The 22,218-nt window shown below is 31.3% G+C and overlaps 5 protein-coding genes across 5 annotated transcripts; all 5 read right to left on the bottom strand.

The window, feature by feature from the left end:
• Window positions 1-8,526: 8,526 nt before the first annotated feature.
• LOC119608243 (chymotrypsin inhibitor-like) lies at window positions 8,527-9,034 on the bottom strand. The gene is made up of 2 exons (XM_037962570.1): window positions 8,873-9,034; window positions 8,527-8,804 (listed from the first exon to the last, which is right to left on the bottom strand). The coding sequence occupies exons 1-2, from the start codon at window positions 8,940-8,942 to the stop codon at window positions 8,635-8,637; spliced, it is 240 nt and encodes a 79-aa protein (XP_037818498.1). The 5' UTR covers window positions 8,943-9,034; the 3' UTR covers window positions 8,527-8,634.
• Window positions 9,035-12,685: 3,651 nt separating this feature from the next.
• LOC119608240 (chymotrypsin inhibitor-like) lies at window positions 12,686-13,214 on the bottom strand. Its single transcript, XM_037962567.1, has 2 exons — window positions 13,011-13,214; window positions 12,686-12,955 (listed from the first exon to the last, which is right to left on the bottom strand). The coding sequence occupies exons 1-2, from the start codon at window positions 13,084-13,086 to the stop codon at window positions 12,783-12,785; spliced, it is 249 nt and encodes an 82-aa protein (XP_037818495.1). The 5' UTR covers window positions 13,087-13,214; the 3' UTR covers window positions 12,686-12,782.
• Window positions 13,215-15,351: 2,137 nt separating this feature from the next.
• On the bottom strand, window positions 15,352-15,881 carry LOC119608242 (chymotrypsin inhibitor-like). Its single transcript, XM_037962569.1, has 2 exons — window positions 15,747-15,881; window positions 15,352-15,648 (listed from the first exon to the last, which is right to left on the bottom strand). The coding sequence occupies exons 1-2, from the start codon at window positions 15,814-15,816 to the stop codon at window positions 15,476-15,478; spliced, it is 243 nt and encodes an 80-aa protein (XP_037818497.1). The 5' UTR covers window positions 15,817-15,881; the 3' UTR covers window positions 15,352-15,475.
• Window positions 15,882-19,359: 3,478 nt separating this feature from the next.
• On the bottom strand, window positions 19,360-19,962 carry LOC119608241 (chymotrypsin inhibitor-like). Its single transcript, XM_037962568.1, has 2 exons — window positions 19,715-19,962; window positions 19,360-19,603 (listed from the first exon to the last, which is right to left on the bottom strand). Exons 1-2 carry the CDS (start codon window positions 19,782-19,784, stop codon window positions 19,428-19,430), a joined length of 246 nt encoding a protein of 81 aa, XP_037818496.1. The 5' UTR covers window positions 19,785-19,962; the 3' UTR covers window positions 19,360-19,427.
• Window positions 19,963-20,300: 338 nt separating this feature from the next.
• On the bottom strand, window positions 20,301-20,789 carry LOC119608244 (chymotrypsin inhibitor-like). The gene is made up of 2 exons (XM_037962572.1): window positions 20,652-20,789; window positions 20,301-20,552 (listed from the first exon to the last, which is right to left on the bottom strand). Exons 1-2 carry the CDS (start codon window positions 20,716-20,718, stop codon window positions 20,380-20,382), a joined length of 240 nt encoding a protein of 79 aa, XP_037818500.1. The 5' UTR covers window positions 20,719-20,789; the 3' UTR covers window positions 20,301-20,379.
• Between the last annotated feature and the right edge of the window lie 1,429 nt (window positions 20,790-22,218).

Raw genomic sequence — 22,218 nt, 5'->3', positions numbered from 1 at the left:
ACTAGACTATAGACTAGACGACTATAGACTAAGATATAGACTAGACTATAGACTAGACTATAGACTAGACTATAGACTAGACTATAGACTAGACTATAGACTAGACTATAGACTAGACTATAGACTAGACTATAGAATAGACTGTAGTCTAGACTAGACTTAGACTATAGACTAGACTAGACTTAGATTAGACTATAGACTAGACTATAGACTAGACTATAGACTAGACTATAGACTAGACTATAGACTAGACTATAGACTAGACTATAGACTAGACCTATAGACTAGACTAATAGACTAGACTATAGACTAGACTATAGACTAGACTATAGACTAAGACTATAGACTAGACTATAGACTAGACTATAGACTAGACTAGAGACTAGACTATAGACTAGACTATAGACTAGACTATAGTCTCTAACTAAATATAGACTAGACTATAGACTAGACTATAGACTAGACTATAGACTAGACTATAGACTAGACTATAGACCTAGAACTATAGACTAGACTATAGACTAGACTAATAGACTAGACTATAGATAGACTATAGACTAGACTATAGACTAGACTATAGAATAGACTATAGACTAAGACTATAGACTAGACTATAGACTAGACTATAGACTAGACTATAGACTAGACTATAGACTAGACATAGACTAGACTATAGACTAGAGTATAGACTACTAGACTATAGACTAAACTATAGACTAGACTATAGACTAGACTATAGACTAGACTATAGACTAGACTATAGACTAGACTATAGACTAGACTATAGACTAGACTATAGACTAGACTATAGCTAGACTATAGACTAGACTATAGGACTAGACTATAGACTAGACTATAGACTAGACTATAGACTAGACTATAGACTAGACTATAGACTAGACTATAGACTAGACTATAGACTAGACTATAGACTAGACTATAGACTAGACTATAGACTAGACTATAGACTAGACTATAGACTAGACTATAGACTAGACATATAGACTAGACTATAGACTAGACTATAGACTAGACTATAGACTAGACTATAGACTAGACTATAGACTAGACTATAGACTAGACTATAGACTAGACTATAGACTAGACTATAGACTAGACTATAGACTAGACTATAGACTAGACTATAGACTAGACTATAGACTAGACTATAGACTAGAATATGTACTGGACTATATTGTGTACTATCAAGGCTTCTATTTTAACGACATTTCAATTAATTTTTTTTTAAAAATTGTAAGTAATTTTCACTTTTATAATTGCATTTCTCACTCTTAATAAAGCGTTATATTTTCAACACGTCATTTAAACATTGTATTGTTTTAGATTTTCCACCACTATTACTTAACATATTCAAAAACCTCAAAGAAACCCCATGAATTAAGTAATTACATGCTTAATAACATTAAATAAAAAATTTAAAAATCCCCTTAAAAAGTAATTCTCAACAATTTGTAAAGTAAAAAAACAAAAACATTAAAATATAAAACTTAAAAAATCCACACATAATAAATGAAAATTGTTACATATGAAAATGCCACACATTTAACAATTTTCGTACCTTAGGGTCATCGTTAAGATGATCTTAATGACCACATTAATAAACAAAAATGTTTGTGTTTTTTTATTTTTAATTTTTTTTTTTGTTTGTATAAAGTGATGCAATATTATTTTATTTTTATTCCCATAATTATATCATTAGTTTGCAAAAGAAAAAAATCCACATACTTAAGAAAACATAATAAAATAATAATAACTGCATCACAATGTAAAACAAAAGATTTAGGCAACAAACTTGTTTGACATAAAAATGTCAAAAATATGTTTTTAGATAAACAATTGATTTTTATTTTTCACAAGGAATAAAGGAATTTTTGCTAAGTACTTCTTAAGAAATCTACGGAGATTGTTGTTTATGTTAAATAATAACTATTGTTGGCTAAAACATACATACGTACATACATGATATGATCCAGAACAAAAGTTTGGAAACCAATAAAATTTGCTTTGAATGAGATTTATATTGAAATGAAAATTTAGTCTATAGTCTAGGCTAGACTATACTATAGACTAGACTATAGACTAGACTATAGACTAGACTATAGACTAGACTATAGACTAGACTATAGACTAGACTATAGACTAGACTATAGACTAGACTATAGACTAGACTATAGACTAGACTATAGACTAGACTATAGACTAGACTATGGAGTAGACTATAGACTAGACTATAGACTAGACTATGGACTATACTATAGACTAGACTATAGACTAGACTATAGACTAGACTATAGACTAGACTATAGACTAGACTATAGACTCGACTATAGACTAGACTATAGACTAGACTATAGACTAGACTATAGACTAGACTATAGACTAGACTATAGACTAGACTATAGACTAGACTATAGACTAGACTATAGACTAGACTATAGACTAGACTATAGACTAGACTATAGACTAGACTATAGACTAGACTATAGACTAGACTATAGACTAGACTATAGACTAGACTATAGACTAGACTATAGACTAGACTATAGACTAGACTATGGAGTAGACTATAGACTAGACTATAGACTAGACTATGGAGTAGACTATAGACTAGACTATAGACTAGACTATGGACTATACTATAGACTAGACTATAGACTAGACTATAGACTAGACTATAGACTAGACTATAGACTAGACTATAGACTAGACTATAGACTTAGACTATAGACTAGACTATAGACTAGACTATAGACTAGACTATAGACTAGACTATAGACTAGACTATAGACTAGACTATAGACTAGACTCTAGACTAGACTATAGACTAGACTATAGACTAGACTATAGACTAGACTATAGACTAGACTATAGACTAGACTATAGACTAGACTATAGACTAGACTATAGACTAGACTATAGACTAGACTATAGACTAGACTATAGACTAGACTATAGACTAGACTATAGACTAGACTATAGACTAGACTATAGACTAGACTATAGACTAGACTATAGACTAGACTAGACTATATAGACTAGACTATAGACTAGACTATAGACTAGACTATAGACAAGACTATAGACTAGACTATAGACTAGACTAGACTATAGACTAGACTATAGACTAGACTATAGAATAGACTATAGACTAGACTATAGACTAGACTATAGACTAGACTATAGACTAGACTATAGACTAGACTATAGACTAGACTATAGACTAGACTAAAGACTGGACTATAGACTAGACTAAAGACTGGACTATAAACTAGACTATAGACTAGACTAAAGATTGGACTATAGACTAGAGTAAAGACTAGACTAAAGTCTATAGTCAAGTCTATAGTCTAGTCTAGTCTATAATCCAGTCTGTAGTCTAGTCCATAGTCTAGTCTATAGTCTAGTCTATAGTCTAGTCTATAGTCTAGTCTATAGTCTAGTCTATAGTCTAGTCTAGTCCATAGTCTAGTCTATAGTCTAGTCTATAGTCTAGTCTATAGTCTAGTCTATAGTCTAGTCTATAGTCTAGTCTATAGTCTAGTCTATAGTCTAGTCTGTAGTCTAGTCTATAGTCTAGTCTATAGTCTAGTCTATAGTCTAGTCTATAGTCTAGTCTATAGTCTAGTCTATAGTCTAGTCTATAGTCTAGTCTATAGTCTAGTCTATAGTCTAGTCTATAGTCTAGTCTATAGTCTAGTCTATAGTCTAGTCTATAGTCTAGTCTATAGTCTAGTCTATAGTCTAGTCTATAGTCTAGTCTATAGTCTAGTCTATAGTCTAGTCTATAGTCTAGTCTATAGTCTAGTCTATAGTCTAGTCTATAGTCTAATCTATAGTCTAGTCTATAGTCTAGTCTATAGTCTAGTCTATAGTCTAGTCTATAGTCTAGTCTATAGTCTAGTCTATAGTCTAGTGTATAGTCTAGTCTATAGTCTAGTCTATAGTCTAGTCTATAGTCTAGTCTATAGTCTAGTCTATAGTCTAGTCTATAGTCTAGTCTATAGTCTAGTCTATAGTCTAGTCTATAGTCTAGTCTATAGTCCAGTCTATAGTCTAGTCTATAGTCTAGTCTAGTCTAGTCTATAGTCTAGTCTATAGTCTAGTCTATAGTCTAGTCTATAGTCTAGTCTATAGTCTAGTCTATAGTCTAGTCTATAGTCTAGTCTATAGTCTAGTCTATAGTCTAGTCTATAGTCTAGTCTATAGTCTAGTCTATAGTCTAGTCTATAGTCTAGTCTATAGTCTAGTCTATAGTCTAGTCTATAGTCTAGTCTATAGTCTAGTCTATAGTCTAGTCTATAGTCTAGTCTATAGTCTAGTCTATAGTCTAGTCTATAGTCTAGTCTATAGTCTAGTCTATAGTCTAGTCTATAGTCTAGTCTATAGTCTAGTCTATAGTCTAGTCTATAGTCTAGTCTATAGTCTAGTCTATAGTCTAGTCTATAGTCTAGTCTATAGTCTAGTCTATAGTCTAGTCTATAGTCTAGTCTATAGTCTAGTCTATAGTCTAGTCTATAGTCTAGTCTATAGTCTAGTCTATAGTCTAGTCTATAGTCTAGTCTATAGTCTAGTCTATAGTCTAGTCTATAGTCTAGTCTATAGTCTAGTCTATAGTCTAGTCTATAGTCTAGTCTATAGTCTAGTCTATAGTCTAGTCTATAGTCTAGTCTATAGTCTAGTCTATAGTCTAGTCTATAGTCTAGTCTATAGTCTAGTCTATAGTCTAGTCTATAGTCTAGTCTATAGTCTAGTCTATAGTCTAGTCTATAGTCTAGTCTATAATCCAGTCTGTAGTCTAGTCTATAGTCTAGTCTATAGTCTAGTCTATAGTCTAGTCTTTAGTCTAGCCTATAGTCTAATCTATAATTTAGACTATAGTCTAAACTATAATCTAGTCTATATTCGATTCCATAGTCCAGTCTATAGTCTAGTCTATAGTCTAATCTAGGCTATGTCTAGGTAATGCAAATGCATCCAGTAACCAATTTTTTTACTGGAATTTAAAGTTAAGTAAAGTAATAAAATCTAACGTTTTAATCTGGCGCTAAAAATTAATTACTTAAACAAAACTAAGTTTAGATATAAATTTGAAGGTTTTTCAATTAAGATTTAGAGCAAATGATAAGTTCAAGCAGTAGTTTCACAACAAATGTTTTATAAAAATAATTACAATAAGCAATTGTCAAGAAAACAACATGATTACATCAACTCCAACTGGGCTGTGAGTGAATGAATGAATGAATGAATGCTAATGAAACAAAATCTAGTCCCGAATAAGAAAATGCTGAAAAAAAAATACTTCAATAACATGACAAAAAACATGACTCTTTAAGGAATTTAAACTCTTATAATGCTGGTGGTGTTTCACCTAGCGGTTGCCACCTTGTTTTGCCCAAATCCAATACAACTTTTAGCTGATTATTTGCTTGTTCTTACTTATCAAATATCCACTATTTAGTTAATAAAATAAAACTATGAAATAAATTATCGTTTGAAAGTCGCCTTAAGTGTAGAATATGTTTGTTTATTTTTCGTGTAATGAAAACAAAAATGACATGACATGAAAAGTTACATGGCAATATGGTTGGTATAGTTTAGATTATATGGCAATGATCATAATGACAACTGCCTTGAAAATGTCAATCTGTTTTAAATTTTTTTTTATTTAATAATTTTTTTGTATTTCTTTTGTCTGAGCTAGAATATATTGAAATAAAACGAATTATTAGAATTTTTGTTTGGCACCGCCAAAAACATTAGCACACAGTAGTTGCTGTAGAATAAAAAAATTAAAAACATTTACAAATAAAAAAATTACTAGAAATCAAGGTTAAACAATTGTTTTTAAGAAAAAATTTTAAATTTTCAAAAACCTGTAAGATTTTTTTCTAAAACAAAAAAAAAGACAACTCAATTAAGAACAATGCATGTGAATTCTTTTATTTAATTTTATTTAAATGTGCAATTTTTAGTATAATATATGTAAACAACAACACTAAAAAAACCTGATTGTCAGGAACTTTTCTATTGAAAAGTAGACCAGTCTATCAGAATTATTTTGACCAGATTAACTGAAACATTTCCATAGAAAAGTTAACCAGACTGTCGGAAACTTTTCATTACAATGAAAGGAACTTTTTTTTTAAACAAATGGCCATACTTTCTGAAATTTATCTATAGAAAATTTTACCAGACTGTAGGACATTTTTGTACTGTAAATTTGACCAGACTGTTAAAAATAACTGCAAAGAAAAGGAACTCTTCAAAAAAGGTTAAAAAATTTCTCTAGTCTAGTTGACCAGATTGTCGTAAACTTTTCTATAGAAAAAAAGTTCCAAATATCAGCTTATCTAAAGAAAAGAACTGCCTACTTTCAGCAACTTTTCTATAGAATAGTAGTGACGACTGTCAGCAGCTTTTCTATGAAAATTAGTGGCGACTTTCAGCAACTTTTCTATCGAAAAATAGTGACGACTGTCAGCAACTTTTCTATAGAAAAATAGTGACGACTGCCAGCCACTTTTCTATAGAAAAGTAGTGACGACTGCCAGCCACTTTTCTATAGAAAAGTAGTGACGACTGCCAGCCACTTTTCTATAGAAAAGTAGTGACGACTGTCAGCAACTTTTCTATAGAAAAGTAGTGATGAATATCAGCAACTTTTCTATAGAAAAGTAGTAATGAATGTCGGAAACTCTTCTATAGAAAAGTAGTGACGAATGTCAGCAACTTTTTTATAGAAAAGTAGTGCCGACTGTCAGCAACTTTTCTATAGAAAAGTAGTGCCGACTGTCAGCAACTTTTCTATAGAAAAGTAGTGCCGACTGTCAGCAACTTTTCTATAGAAAATAGCGACGACTGTCAGCCACTTTTCTATAGAAAAGTAGTGACGACTGTCAGCCACTTTTCTATAGAAAAGTAGTGACGACTGTCAGCCACTTTTCTATAGAAAAGTAGTGACGACTGTCAGCCACTTTTCTATAGAAAAGTAGTGACGACTGTCAGCAACTTTTCTATAGAAAAGTAGAGCCGACTATCAGCAACTTTTCTATAGAAAAGTGGCTGACAGACGTCACTACTTTTCTGTAGAAAAGTAGCTGACAGTCGGCACTACTTTTCTATAGAAAAGTTGCTGACAGTCGGCACTACTTTTCTATAGAAAAGTTGCTGACAGTAGGCACCACTTTTCTATAGAAAGATAGTGACGACTCTCAGCAACTTTTCTATAGAAAATTAGTGACGACTGTCAGCAACTTTTCTATAGGAAAGTAGTGACGATTGTCAGCAATTTTCTATAGAAAAGTAGTGACGACTATCAGCAACTTTTCTATGGAAAAGTAGTGACGACTGTCAGCCACCTATCTATAGAAAAGTAGTGCCGACTATCAGAAACATTTCTATAGAAAAGTAGTACCGACAATCAGCAACTTTTCTATAGAAAGTAGTACCGACAATCAGCAACTTTTCTATAGAAAAGCAGTGACGACTATCAGCAACTTTTCTATAGAAAAGTATTTCCGATTGGCAGTAATTTTTCTATAGAAAAGTAGTGCCGACTTTCAGTAACTTTTGTATAGAAAAGTTGTGCTGACTGTCAGCAGCTTTTCTACAGAAAAGTAGTGCCGACTGTCAGCAACTTTTCTATAGAAAAGTAGTGATGACTGTCAGCAACTTTTCTACAGAAAAGTAGTGCCGACTATCAGCAACTTTTCTACAGAAAAGTAGTGCCGGCTGTCAGCAACTTTTCAATAGAAAAGTAGTGCCTACTGTCAGCAACTTTTCTATGGAAAGGTAGTTCCGACTATCAGCAACTTTTCTATGGAAAGGTAGTTCCGACTGTCAGCAACTTTTCTATAGGAAAGTAGTGCCAACTGTCAGCAATTCTTCTATAGAAAAGTGGCACTACTTTGTCAGCAATTGTTCTGTAGAATAGTTTACAGTAATAAAAAGTTCTTTAGAACTATGTTTTAGCCTTAATATATTATATTACCTTTAAAAAATACTAACATTATTTATTTATACATTTTGAAAAAAATGAAGGGGCTGGCACCGCAAACACTATTGGCAATAATAGTTTAATGTAAATATTAGTTTGGTTTTCAGTTTTCCTTCAAACACTTTTTTATTAAATTGGCTTTTTATTTAACTTTAAAAATTAAAAATTGTTTAATACCTTTAATTAATTTGCTCAAGCCTATAATTTGTTAGTTTATAAAGCTTTTTTTTGTGGTTTCGAAATTTCATGTTATTTTACGTTTTTTAACTTTTTCTAATTAAAAATGTCTCACGCGATTTTTATGTTATTTTATTAAAGTTTTTTTCCTTTTAATTTTATTACAACAAGTTGATTGATTGGAAAATTCTAAATAAATACAGTGTAAAAGGCATAACATTAAATAAAATATTTGAAATTTACGTAATTAAAAAAAAAAACTTTAAACATTTATTTAATTTAAAATATTTGTTAATTTTTATTTAAGGTGTTAGATTGTTAAATAAATCATGTAAATAGAATATAAAATAATATTTATTGTTAAGTAATTAAGCTCTTTGTTTAATTTTTATTATCACTTCTGTTTGATTTTTGAATTAAACTTTTTTAAATAGTTTTTTTTAACATTCCTGTGGTGTTACACACTCATTTTTGCTATTAAGCAAATATCCTGGTTTACATTGGCAGCCGATAATACACTGCAAAGTGCAGATCTTAGCGGGTTCATCATTACACTTGGGTGGACAAGCTGAACCACAGTTGGTGAATTGTTGATTTTTACCACATTGTTCTAATTAATAAAGATAAACCGATTAAAATATTTTCTATACAAACTTTGAAAGGATTAATTCAACACACCATCTGCTTGAATAGCCACTACTAAAATGACTACAGCAAATAATAAGAAAATATGTTGAGATTTAAACATTTTAAAAAATTTTTTTTATTTTTAAATGAAAATATTGTTTTCTATATGACAACTGTTCAGAGCTAACTAATTTGTTGCATTGAAAATTTTATAGTATTTATACTTTAGTTATTATTTGTTTAAATTCTCTTAAACAAATTATATATTAAATATTGTTTTTTTTTCATATTAGTTAATAATCAAATAATCATTGTGCTAAATAAAAAAAGTACATATTTATTGACTGCAATCTGAGGGGAATTTAGGAAAATTTGTTAATCGATCCCCATAATAATAATTGTTTGCTTTTAATAGCTACGTTCCTGTCTGCTGCTGACAACCGCAAAAAGTTAGAAATTATTACCGTCTGGATGATTTGTTTTCAGTGATTTTTAGCAAGTACATACATACCGATATAACATGTTAATATATATTTTTATAATGAATACTAAATCTAGTATGTAACTTAATTACAGAATGTTTAAAATACTTATTTCTCAAAACTTAATTAAAAAGTTAATTATTAAGTAATTAAATGCGATTTTTAATTAGTGAAAATCCCCTTTTAAATAATCAAAAATTCAAAACAATTTATGGTCGTTCTAAACATTTTACTTAATTAATCTTAACAGCAACTTTTCTATAGGAAATTAGTAACCAGCAACTTTTCTATAGAAAAGTAGTGACCACTAACAGCAACTTTTCCATAGAAAAGTAGTGCCGACTGTCAGCAACTTTTCTATAGAAAAGTAGTGCCGACTGTCAGCTACTTTTCTATAGAAAAGTATGGCCGACTGTCAGCAACTTTTCTATAGAAAAGTATGGCCGACTGTCAGCAACTTTTCTATAGAAAAGTATGGCCGACTGTCAGCAACTTTTCTATAGAAAAGTATGGCCGACTGTCAGCAACTTTTCTATAGAAAAGTATGGCCGACTGTCAGCAACTTTTCTATAGAAAAGTATGGCCGACTGTCAGCAACTTTTCTATAGAAAAGTATGGCCGACTGTCAGCAACTTTTCTATAGAAAAGTATGGCCGACTGTCAGCAACTTTTCTATAGAAAAGTATGGCCGACTGTCTGCAACTTTTCTATAGAAAAGTATGGCCGACTGTCAGCAACTTTTCTATAGAAAAGTATGGCCGACTGTCAGCAACTTTTCTATAGAAAAGTATGGCCGACTGTCTGCAACTTTTCTATAGAAAAGTATGGCCGACTGTCAGCAACTTTTCTATAGAAAAGTATGGCCGACTGTCAGCAACTTTTCTATAGAAAAGTAGTGCCGACTGTCAGCAACTTTTCTATAGAAAAGTAGTGTCCATTGTCAGCAACTTTTCTATAGAAAAGAAGTCCCGACTGTCAGCAACTTTTCTATAGAAAAAAAGTGACCTCTGTCAGCAACTTTTCTATAGAAAAGTAGTGACTACTATCAGCAACTTTTCTATAGAAAAGTAGTGACCACTATCAGCAACTTTTCTATAGAAAAGTTGTGTCCATTGTCAGCAACTTTTCCATAAGAAAGTAGTACCGACTGTCAGCAACTTTTCTATAGAAAAGTAGTGCCAACTGTCAGCAACTAATCTATAGAAAAGTAGTGCCGACTATCAGCAACTTTTCCATAGAAAAGTAGTGCCGACTGTCAGCATCTTTTCCATAGAAAAGTAGTGCCGACTGTCAGCTAGCTACTTTTCTATAGAAAAGTAGTGCCGACTGTCAGCAACATTTCTGTATAAATGTAATGTCGACTTTCAGCAATTTTTCCACTGAAGAGTTGTAGCAACTATCAGAAACTTTTCTGAAGAAAAGTAGTAACGACAGTCTTCAAATAATATTGAAAAAACTTTAGATTCAAACAAATACTCTAGGTTAGTGTAGTGTATTTTTAATGCTAAATATTTGTTTAAAACTTTGATTAATAGATGTTAAATAAATAACTGCAATAACAATTAGTATTAAAATTAAATACACCATTTCCATTTAAAATTCGACTATTTCCATATTTTCTCTTTAACAATCACTCGGTTCCACACAATCACCTTTATCATTTAACACAAAACCATTAATACATTTACAACCCGATCTACACCAAAAAAGACAACTTTTAGGATTAGGATTACTGCAGGTGGGCGGACAAGTTGAAAGACATGTTGTAAATTCTTGATTTGGAGGACAAGCTGAAATGCATAAAAGAACTTGTGAAAATAATTGATCTTTTAACGATTTCTTTAAATACTTACAATCTTGACAGGAAGCTAGAAATATTAGACTAGATAATAAAAGTATTAGTTTTGCAAACTGTAACATGGCTCGTAAACTTGTGAGGTTTAGAATAATTACTAATATATTAAAAGATAACTTTTAATGATTTATATAGTGGTAGTCAGGTTTATTGTTTTCGATAACTTTATAGCTTTTCAGACACGATTTAAATTATAATTATATTGTAAAAATTTGGGAATTAGGGCGTATCGCAACTTTTCTATAAGAAATTGTTAAAAGTGTTTATCGGCAACATTTCTATTAAAAACTTGCTCAGAACATAGAAAACTTTTCTAAAAGTTGTCCAGAATGTCGGCAACTTGTCTACTGAAATGTTTTACAGAGTATCGGCAACTTTTACATTAAATATTAGTTCAAAGTATCAGTAAGATTCCTATTAAAAAGTTTTCTAGAGTATCTGCGACTTTTCTATAAAAAAAAAGTTCTTCAACATATTGAAAAGTTAACCAAAGTGTTTCTTGACGGTGTCGGCAACTTTTCTTTTGAAAAGCTATCCATACCTGCAACTTTCCTATTAAAAAGTAGTCCAGAACGTTAGCAACTTTTCTATTAAAAATTTGTTCAGATTGTCGGCAACTTTCTTATTAAAAATTTGTCTAGAATGTTGACAACATTGTAATAAAAATTTTATAGATTAACTGCGACATTTCTATAAAAAAGCTCTTCAAAACATAGAATAGTTGACCAGAGTATTTGTCGATAGTGTTGGCAACTTTTTTTATTTAAAATTGTCCACAAATTGTGAGACATTTCGATTGAACATATGTTAAGAATGTCGATAACTTTTTACTAAAAGTTATCCAGAGTATTGTCAACATTTCTATTGAAAATATATTGAGGGCATCGGCAACTTTTCTATTAAAACTTTGTTCTAAAAGATGTCTAGATTATTGTTAACATTTCTATTGAAAATTAGTTGAGAGTGTCAGCAACTTATTTTTCTAGAGTGCTGGCAACTTTGTTGAAAATTCATTCAGAGTATCGGCAAACTTTCTTATTAAAAATTTGTTGGCAACTTTGTAATAAAAGTTGTCTAAAGTATCGTCAACATTTTGATTGAAAATTTGTGAAGATTGTCGGCAACTTTTCTATTAAAGAGTTATACAGAGTGTTGGCAACTTTTCTAGATAGTTGCCCAGAATGTAAGAGATTTTTTATTCAAAATTTTCTAAGAGTGTCTGCAACTTTCTTATTCTAGAGAGTTGGCAACTTTGTTGAAAATTTGTTCAGAGTGTCGGCAAATTTCTTATTAAAAATTTATCTAAAGTGTAGGCAATTCTTTAATAAATGTTGTCCAGAGTATCGTCAACATTTCTATTGAAAATAGTATGAGAGTCTCGGCACTTTTTTAATTAAAAAGTTTTTCAGAATGTCGGCAACTTTTCTATTAACAATTTGTTCTATTTTCTTATAAAAAATGTATCTAAAGTAGGCAACAACTTTCCTTTAGAAAAGTTGTCCAGTCCAGCGAATTGACACACTTTCATTAATTTTTTGTTTTAAACATTTCTTTTTATATTATCCTTAACATTTTAAACAATTTATTCCTTATCCGTCCAACAATTTAACACAAGTTCGATTAACTAACAATCTCTTTGGGCCACACAATCGCCATTTGATTTAAGCATATAACCATCCTTGCACTGGCAACCAACAATACATTGATAAGTACAGAATTTGGGAGCTGGTTCACCACACTTAGCAGGGCAGGCAGTACCACAGGTTTTCCATTCTTGATTGGGAGGACATTGTTTGCCTAGAAAAGAAAATATTGTGATTACTAACTCCCCATAATTTCTTCAAATAATTACCTTGGGCTTGTATGGTGGCAGCAAATGCAAAAACAATAGCCAATACTAAGAAAATTTGTTGAAATAATTTGGCCATAATTTCTTTTTTTATTTTATTAATTTTTGTTTGAGAGAAATAACAAGTAAAGTGTTTGATTTTAAGTTTCAATAACAACTAATTTGTTTGTTATCAATACTAAGGCTTATATGCTTCTAAAATGTTGTACTTTAACATTAAGATTATTTATATATATGTATGTACATGTGTATATGTATGTACTTTTCTTATATATTAAAGCTCAGTTTGTGTGTTCTATTTCTCAAGTCTCTATTTCAAGTTCTTTAGAACTTGTTATTAATATATTAAAATTCTCCGAAATATCATATTTCAAATTAATAAATTATTGAAGATTAGGTATGAACAGTGTGATTAAAAATAATTCAAACACAAATACTATATTATAAATTTTTCATATATACATATTTATATACATTCATATAGTATGTATTAATTTGTATTTCTAATAAAATAAATCCTTTCACTTAACAATTCACTAGACTATAGACTAGACTAGTGGCCTCCGGTAGGTTAGTGGTTAGTGTTCTAGTCTGGTAGACCGGAGGTGGTGGGTTCGATTCCCACCTGAGGCACTGGTTAAGGAGCGCACAACAGGCCCGATAGAGGCCTAGGTGTATGTCTTCGGATTTGATGTACATATGTACATCCTCCTTTCAAACTAACTAACTAACTATAGACTAGACTATACACTAGACTAGTCTATACACTAGACTAGACTATAGACTAGACTATAGACTAAATTATAGACTAGACTATAGACTAAACTATAGACTAGACTATAGACTAGACTATAGACTAGACTATAGACTAGACTATAGACTAGAGTATGGATTAGACTATAGACTAGGCTATGGACTAGACTATATACTAGACTATAGACTAGACTTTAGACTAGACTATAGACTAGATTATAGCCTAGACTATAGACTAGACTATAGACTAGACTATAGACTAGACTATAGACTAGACTATAGACTAAACTATAGACTAAACTATAGACTAGACTATAGACTAGACCATAGACTAGACTATAGACTAGAGTATGAATTAGACTATAGACCAGGCTATGGACTAGACTATATACTAGACTATAGACTAGACTTTGGACTAGACTATAGACTAGATTATAGCCTAGACTATAGACTAGACTATAGACTAGACTATAGACTAGACTATACACTAGACTATAGACTAGACTATAGACTAGACTATAGACTAGACTATAGACTAGACTATAGACTAAACTATAGACTAGACTATAGACTTGAATATAGAATAGACTATAGACTAGACTATAGACTAGACTATATACTTGACTATAGACTTGACTATAGACTTGACTATAGACTAGACTATGGACTAGACTATAGACTAGACTATGGACTAGACTATAGACTAGACTATAGACTATAGACTAGACTATAGACTAGACTAGACGACTAGACTATAGACTAGACTATAGACTAGACTATAGACTAGACTATAGACTAGACTATAGACTAGACTATAGACTAGACTATAGACTAGACTATAGACTAGACTATAGACTAGACTATAGACTAGACTATAGACTAGACTAGACTAGACTATAGACTAGACTATAGACTAGACTATAGACTAGACTATAGACTAGACTATAGACTAGACTATAGACTAGACTATAGACTAGACTATAGACTAGACTATAGACTAGACTATAGACTAGACTATAGACTAGACTATAGACTAGACTATAGACTAGACTATAGACTAGACTATAGACTAGACTATAGACTAGACTATAGACTAGACTATAGACTAGACTATAGACTAGACTATAGACTAGACTATAGACTAGACTATAGACTAGACTATAGACTAGACTATAGACTAGACTATAGACTAGACTATAGACTAGACTATAGACTAGACTATAGACTAGACTATAGACTAGACTATAGACTAGACTATAGACTAGACTAGACTAGACTATAGACTAGACTATAGACTAGACTATAGACTAGACTATAGACTAGACTATAGACTAGACTATAGACTAGACTATAGACTAGACTATAGACTATAGACTAGGCTATAGACTAGACTATAGACTAGACTATAGACTAGACTATAGACTAGACTATAGACTAGACTACCGACTAGACTATAGACTAGACTATAGACAAGACTACTGACCAGGTAATAGTCTAGACTATATATTAAATTATATACTTGACTGTTGTAGCTTAGACCGTAATAATATGAAATGCCTGGTTCCAAATTTAGATTAAAATCACAGTGCTCTTTGGTTGCATATTCAAAATATATTTGAAATACATTTTTTATTTTCTTGCATATATGTGTGTATGTATGTAAGTATGTGTATTTACATATTTAGTTGGAATATTATTTAAAACAAATCCTTTCATTAACAATCTTCTGGAAGTACACATTCATCTTTCGAGTTTAACATATAGCCACGTTTGCACTGGCAACCAATAACACACTGCATGGTACAGGCTCTGGGTTCCGATTCACCACATCTATCAGGGCAGGCAGAACCACATGAGTTAAACTCTTTGTTGTCACCACAATCTTCGGCTGGAAATGTATTAAAAAATTACAACAACAGAACAAAAGAATCAATAATTATTAAAGACTTAATAGTCAGTTTTTTAAAAAGGACTTTGTTGCCTTACCTTGTGTGGCTGCTGCGAAGGCAAGAACAAGGGCTAATACCAAGAAAATATTTTGGAATAATTTGGCCATATTTTTTTTTTTTTTTGTTTTTTAAATGAAGTTTGAAAGTTTGTAATTAAGTTTGAAAAACAACTGATTTTTAACTGACATTGCTGGTGCTTATATACTTACATTCTTGTTTACTTAAACTCCCTATTTGCACACATTTTCTTATATAAACATATATGTATGTACGTATGTATTCTATAGAATGCATACTACATATGCATCAGTGATGTGAAGTTTAAAAACAGTACTTTTATTTTGGTACCTAAATAAAAATATACTACTAGAGTATAGTATAGACTAGACTGCAATCTAAACTAGGCTATAGACTTAACTATAGAATTGACTATAGACTATAATGTAGTCCAGACTATAGACTAAGATTTGATATAGAATAGGCCATATAATAAACTATAGACCATAGATTATAGGATAGATTACGGACTAAACTATAGAATATACTATAGAATAGACAAGATTATAGACTAGACTAAAGACTAAACCATAGACTAGACTATAGACAAGATAACAGACTTCACTATGGACTAGACTATAGACTTCACAATAGAATTGGATATAGACTAGACTTTATACTAGACTATAGACTAAACGATTTATAAAGTACACTATAAACTTGACTATAGAAATGACTATAGACTAGACTACAGACTAAGCTATAAACTAGACTATAGACTGGGTTATATAATAGACTATAGGCTATACTATAGAATAGACTATAGACTACACTTCAAACTAAACTATAGACTGTATATTAGACTATAGAATAATCTATAATCTAGATTGTATGCCAGATTATAGTCTAGTCTATAGTTTAGTCTATAGTCTAGTCTATAGTCTAGTCTATACTCTAGTCTATAGTCTAGTCTATAGTCTAGTCTATAGTCTAGTCTATAGTCTAGTCTATAGTCTAGTCTATAGTCTAGTTTATAGTCTAGTCTATAGTCTAGTCTATAGTCTAGTCTATAGTCTAGTCTATAGTCTAGTCTATAGTCTAGTCTATAGTCTAGTCTATAGTCTAGTCTATAGTCTAGTCTATAGTCTAGTCTATAGTCTAGTCTATAGTCTATAGTCTAGTCTATAGTCTATAGTCTAGTCTATAGTCTATAGTCTAGTCTATAGTCTAGTCTATAGTCTAGTCTATAGTCTAGTCTATAGTCTAGTCTATAGTCTAGTCTATAGTCTAGTCTATAGTCTAGTCTATAGTCTAGTCTATAGTCTAGTCTATAGTCTAGTCTATAGTCTAGTCTATAGTCTAGTCTATAGTCTATCTAAGTCTAGTCTATAGTCTAGTCTATAGTCTAGTCTATAGTCTAGTCTATAGGTCTAGTCTATAGTCTAGTCTATAGTCTAGTCTATAGTCTAGTCTATAGTCTAGTCTATATCTAGTCTATAGTCTAGTCTATAGTCTAGTCTATAGTCTAGTCTATAGTCTAGGTATCGTCTAGTCTATAGTCTAGTCTATAGTCTAGTCTATAGTCTAGTCTATAGTTCTAGTCTATAGTCTAGTCTATAGTCTAGTCTAGTAGTCTAGTCTATAGTCTAGTCTATAGTCTAGTCTATAGTCTAGTCTATAGTCTAGTCCTATAGGCTAGTCTATAGTCAGGTCTATAGTCTAGTCTATAGTCTAGTCTATAGTCTAGTCTATAGTCTAGTCTATAGTCTAGTCTATAGTCTAGTCTATAGTCTAAGTCTATAGTCCCTAGTCTATAGTCTAGGTCTGATAGTCCTAGTCCTATAGTCCTAGTCTATAGTCTAGTCTATAGTCTAGTCTATAGTCCTAGTCTATAGTCTAGTCTATTCGTAGTCTAGTCTATAGTCTAGTCTATAGTCTAGTCTATAGTCTAGTCTATAGTCTAGTCTATAGTCTAGTCTATAGTCTAGTCTATAGTCTAGTCTATAGTCTAGTCTATAGTCTAGTCTATAGTCTAGTCTATAGTCTAGTCTATAGTCTAGTCTATAGTCTAGTCTATAGTCTAGTCTATAGTCTAGTCTATAGTCTAGTCTATAGTCTAGTCTATAGTCTAGTCTATAGTCTAGTCTATAGTCTAGTCTATAGTCCTAGTCTATAGTCTAGTCTATAGTCTAGTCTAGTCTAGTCTAGTCTAGTCTATAGTCTAGTCTATAGTCTAGTCTATAGTCTAGTAGTCTAGTCTATAGTCTAGTCTATAGTCTAGTCTATAGTCTAGTCTATAGTCTAGTCTATAGTCTAGTCTATAGTCTAGTCTATAGTCTAGTCTATAGTCTAGTCTATAGTCTAGTCTATAGTCTACTATAGTCTAGTCTATAGTCTAGTCTATACTCTAGTCTATAGTCTAGTCTATAGTCTAGTCTATAGTCTAGTCTATAGTCTAGTCTATAGTCTAGTCTATAGTCTAGTCTATAGTCTAGTCTATAGTGTAGTCTATAGTCTAGTCTATAGTCTAGTCTATAGTCTAGTCTATAGTCTAGTCTATAGTCTAGTCTATAGTCTAGTCTATAGTCTAGTCTATAGTCTAGTCTATAGTCTAGTCTATAGTCTAGTCTATAGTCTAATCTATAGTCTAGTCTATAGTCTAGTCTATAGTCTAGTCTATAGTCTAGTCTATAGTCTAGTCTATAGTCTAGTCTATAGTCTAGTCTATAGTCTAGTCTATAGTCTAGTCTATAGTCTAGTCTATAGTCTAGTCTATAGTCTAGTCTATAGTCTAGTCTATAGTCTAGTCTATAGTCTTGTCTATAGTCTAGTCTATAGTCTAGTCTATAGTCTAGTCTATAGTCTAGTCTATAGTCTAGTCTATAGTCTAGTCTATAGTCTAGTCTATAGTCTAGTCTATAGTCTAGTCTATAGTCTAGTCTATAGTCTAGTCTATAGTCTAGTCTATAGTCTAGTCTATAGTCTAGTCTATAGTCTAGTCTATAGTCTAGTCTATAGTCTAGTCTATAGTCTAGTCCTATAGTCTAGTCTATAGTCTAGTCTATAGTCTAGTCTATAGTCTAGTCTATAGTCTAGTCTATAGTCTAGTCTTTAGTTTAGTCTATAGTGTCTAGTCTATAGTCTAGTCTATAGTATAGTCTAGTCTTTAGTCTAGTCTAGTCTTTAGTCTAGTCTAGTCTATAGTGTAGTCTAGTCTATAGTCTAGTCTATAGTCGAGTCTACAATAGACTATAGACTGGACTATAGACCAGGCTATAGACTAGACTATGGACTAGACTATAGACTAGACTATAAACTAGACTATAGAATATACTATAGACCACACTTCAAACTAAACTATAGACTGTATATTAGACTATAGACTAATCTATAATCTAGATTGTATGCCAGATTATAGACTATATTTTTCAAAACTATAATATAGACTAGACTAGATTAGACTATGGACTAGATAATAAGCTAGACTATAGACTAGACTATAGATTAGACTATGGACTAGACTATAGGCTAGTCTAGAGACTAGACTATAGACTATGTGTTATTTTAACACAATTGCAGTCCTATATATATAGTTTGGAATCATATTTTTCAAAACTTTTAGAATCCAGTTTTTTGCATATTTAAACACATAATTTTACTTCATATATGTTAGTAATTGTGAATATATTAACTTGTATTATTAAGTACAAATATCCTTGAATTAACACGCTTCTGGAAGGACACATTCATCACTCTCGTTTAGTACATAGCCGTCTTGGCAGTGGCAACCAGGAACACACTGCAAGGTACATGGTTTAGGACCAGGTTCATCACATGTTGGGGGACAGGCAATACCACAATCATTAAACTCTTGGTTGGCGCCTTCACATTCTTCAGCTGGCAATGTAAAAAAATATATATGTGCATAAATATTTTAAATAGTTTCCTAAAAGGTTTTCAACAGAACACAACCAAATTGATAGTTTTAAAGAATAAAAGTTTTTTTACCTTGTGAAGCTGCTACTAAAGCTAGAACAATGCCGAATACCAAGAAAATATTTTGGAATAATTTGGCCATTTTTCTTTTTGTTTTCTAACGGAAGTTTGAAAGTTTGTAACTCGGTTGAAAAAACAACTGATTTCGAGACTGACATTGTTGGGCCTTAAATACTTGCTTTCTTATTTATTTACATTTCTAAATTATGCACATTTTTCTTTCATTAACATATCTATTTATGCAAAGTAGTGCATCCGATATCTGATTTGCATTATATTTGTTCTATTTCGTGCTTCGAATAATAATCACTTTGCAATTATTACAAAAATAAACGACATATACCTTTATGATTTATAGCCTAGTAACTCATCCATCTTTACTAGTCTAGTCTGGACTATATCCAGTCTATAGTCTTGTTTATAGTCTAGTCTACAGTCTAGTTTATAGTCAAGTCTATAGTCTAGTCTATAGTCAAATCTACAGTAGGCTTTATTTTCTAAACTATAGTGTATATTATGGACTGAACTTAATATAGACTAGAACATAGATCTTTTTATCATTACTACTCCTAAATACAAAATAAATTTTCATGAAAAAATTTTTTTAATAATTTTATTTCAATTAAAATAATGCTTATAATTTTTCATATTTGTATTATTAATTATAAGACAATTAATTAACACTCTTCTGGAGGGACACATTCGTTCTTTGCGTTTAGCATGTAGCCCCGTTTGCATTGGCAACCAACAACACAATTTGCGGTACAGGCTTTCATACCAAATTCACCACATCTAGAAGGACAAGCAGAGCCGCATGGGTAAAATTCCTGGTTGGGACCACAATGCTGGGCTAGAAATTATATAAATAATTTAGATTTATTAAACAATTTAAAACATATTTGCATATAACGTTTCAAGGATTATAATTGTTCCACTGTATTTGTTATACCTTGTACGGCTGCAGCAAAGACTAGAACAACAACGAAAACCAAGAAAATGTTTAGGAATTTTGGCATTTTTTTTTTTTGGACTGTAGATTTAAAATTTTAATTAAGGTGTTAAAAACAACTGATTTGTTATTAATACTGCTTGAGCTTATATACCTTTCTTTCATATTTGCTTAAGCTGCTTCTTTGTAAATTTGTTTTCTTATAAATATTTGTATAATATGCAGCTGTGATGGCATTTTTGATAAGAATATTAATTTCTAAATGACATTTTTGATACACTTTTAATGAAAGAAATATATTAAATTTTTAACATAGTCTATACAATAGACTGGACTATACTAGACTATTGACTAGACTATACTGGACTATAGACTATAGACTAGACTATAGAATAGACTATAGACTAGACTATAGACTAGACTATAGACTAGACTATAGACTAGACTATAGACTAGACTATAGACTAGACTATAGACTACTATAGACTACTATAGACTAGACTATAGACTAGAATATAGACTAGACTATAGACTAGACTATAGACTAGACTATAGACTAGACTATAGACTAGACTATAAACTAGACTATAAACTAGACTATAGACTAGACTATAGACTAGACTATAGACTAGACTATAGACTAGACTATAGACTAGACTATAGACTAGACTATAGACTAGACTATATACTAGACTATAGACTAGACTATAGACTAGACTATAGACTAGACTATAGACTAGACTATAGACTAGACTATAGACTAGACTATAGACTAGACTATAGACTAGACTATAGACTAGACTATAGACTAGACTATAGACTAGACTATAGACTAGACTATAGACTAGACTATAGACTAGACTATAGACTAGACTATAGACTAGACTATAGACTAGACTATAGACTAGACTATAGACTAGACTATAGACTAGACTATAGACTAGACTATAGACTAGACTATAGACTAGACTATAGACTAGACTAGACTATAGACTAGACTATAGACTAGACTATAGACTAGACTATAGACTAGACTATAGACTAGACTATAGACTAGACTATAGACTAGACTATAGACTAGACTATAGACTAGACTATAGACTAGACTATAGACTAGACTATAGACTAGACTATAGACTAGACTATAGACTAGACTATAGACTAGACTATAGAACTAGACTATAGACTAGACTATAGACTAGACTATAGACTAGACTATAGACTAGACTATAGACTAGACTATAGACTAGACTATAGACTAGACTATAGACTAGACTATAGACTAGACTATAGACTAGACTATAGACTACTAGACTAGACTATAGACTAGACTATAGACTAGACTATAGACTAGACTATAGACTAGACTATAGACTAGACTATAGACTAGACTATAGACTAGACTATAGACTAGACTATAGACTAGACTATAGACTAGACTATAGACTAGACTATAGACTAGACTATAGACTAGACTATAGACTAGACTATAGACTAGACTATAGACTAGACTATAGACTAGACTATAGACTAGACTATAGACTAGACTATAGACTATACTAGACTA

Source organism: Lucilia sericata, unplaced genomic scaffold (assembly GCF_015586225.1).
Source record: "Lucilia sericata isolate MDLA Ls3-8-SP2 unplaced genomic scaffold, ASM1558622v1 Contig000811F_arrow, whole genome shotgun sequence".
NCBI lineage: Eukaryota > Metazoa > Arthropoda > Insecta > Diptera > Calliphoridae > Lucilia > Lucilia sericata.
Note: the sequence above shows the minus strand (reverse complement) of the source record. Positions and strands in the feature narration are given on the sequence as shown.

Bases quoted from the DNA above. Each gene is read 5' to 3' on its own strand.
- LOC119608241 (XM_037962568.1), bottom strand. From the start codon at position 19,784: ATGGCCAAATTATTCCAAAATATTTTCTTGGTATTCGGCATTGTTCTA. The intron at 19,604-19,714 runs GTAAAAAAACTT...TTACATTGCCAG, and splicing joins TTTAGTAGCAGCTTCACAAG to CTGAAGAATGTGAAGGCGCC.
- LOC119608242 (XM_037962569.1), bottom strand. From the start codon at position 15,816: ATGGCCAAATTATTCCAAAATATTTTCTTGGTATTAGCCCTTGTTCTT. The intron at 15,649-15,746 runs GTAAGGCAACAA...ATACATTTCCAG, and splicing joins CTTCGCAGCAGCCACACAAG to CCGAAGATTGTGGTGACAAC.
- LOC119608243 (XM_037962570.1), bottom strand. From the start codon at position 8,942: ATGTTTAAATCTCAACATATTTTCTTATTATTTGCTGTAGTCATTTTA. The intron at 8,805-8,872 runs GTGTGTTGAATT...TTTATTAATTAG, and splicing joins AGTGGCTATTCAAGCAGATG to AACAATGTGGTAAAAATCAA.
- LOC119608240 (XM_037962567.1), bottom strand. From the start codon at position 13,086: ATGGCCAAATTATTTCAACAAATTTTCTTAGTATTGGCTATTGTTTTT. The intron at 12,956-13,010 runs GTAATTATTTGA...TTTCTTTTCTAG, and splicing joins TGCCACCATACAAGCCCAAG to GCAAACAATGTCCTCCCAAT.
- LOC119608244 (XM_037962572.1), bottom strand. From the start codon at position 20,718: ATGCCAAAATTCCTAAACATTTTCTTGGTTTTCGTTGTTGTTCTAGTC. The intron at 20,553-20,651 runs GTATAACAAATA...TATAATTTCTAG, and splicing joins CTTTGCTGCAGCCGTACAAG to CCCAGCATTGTGGTCCCAAC.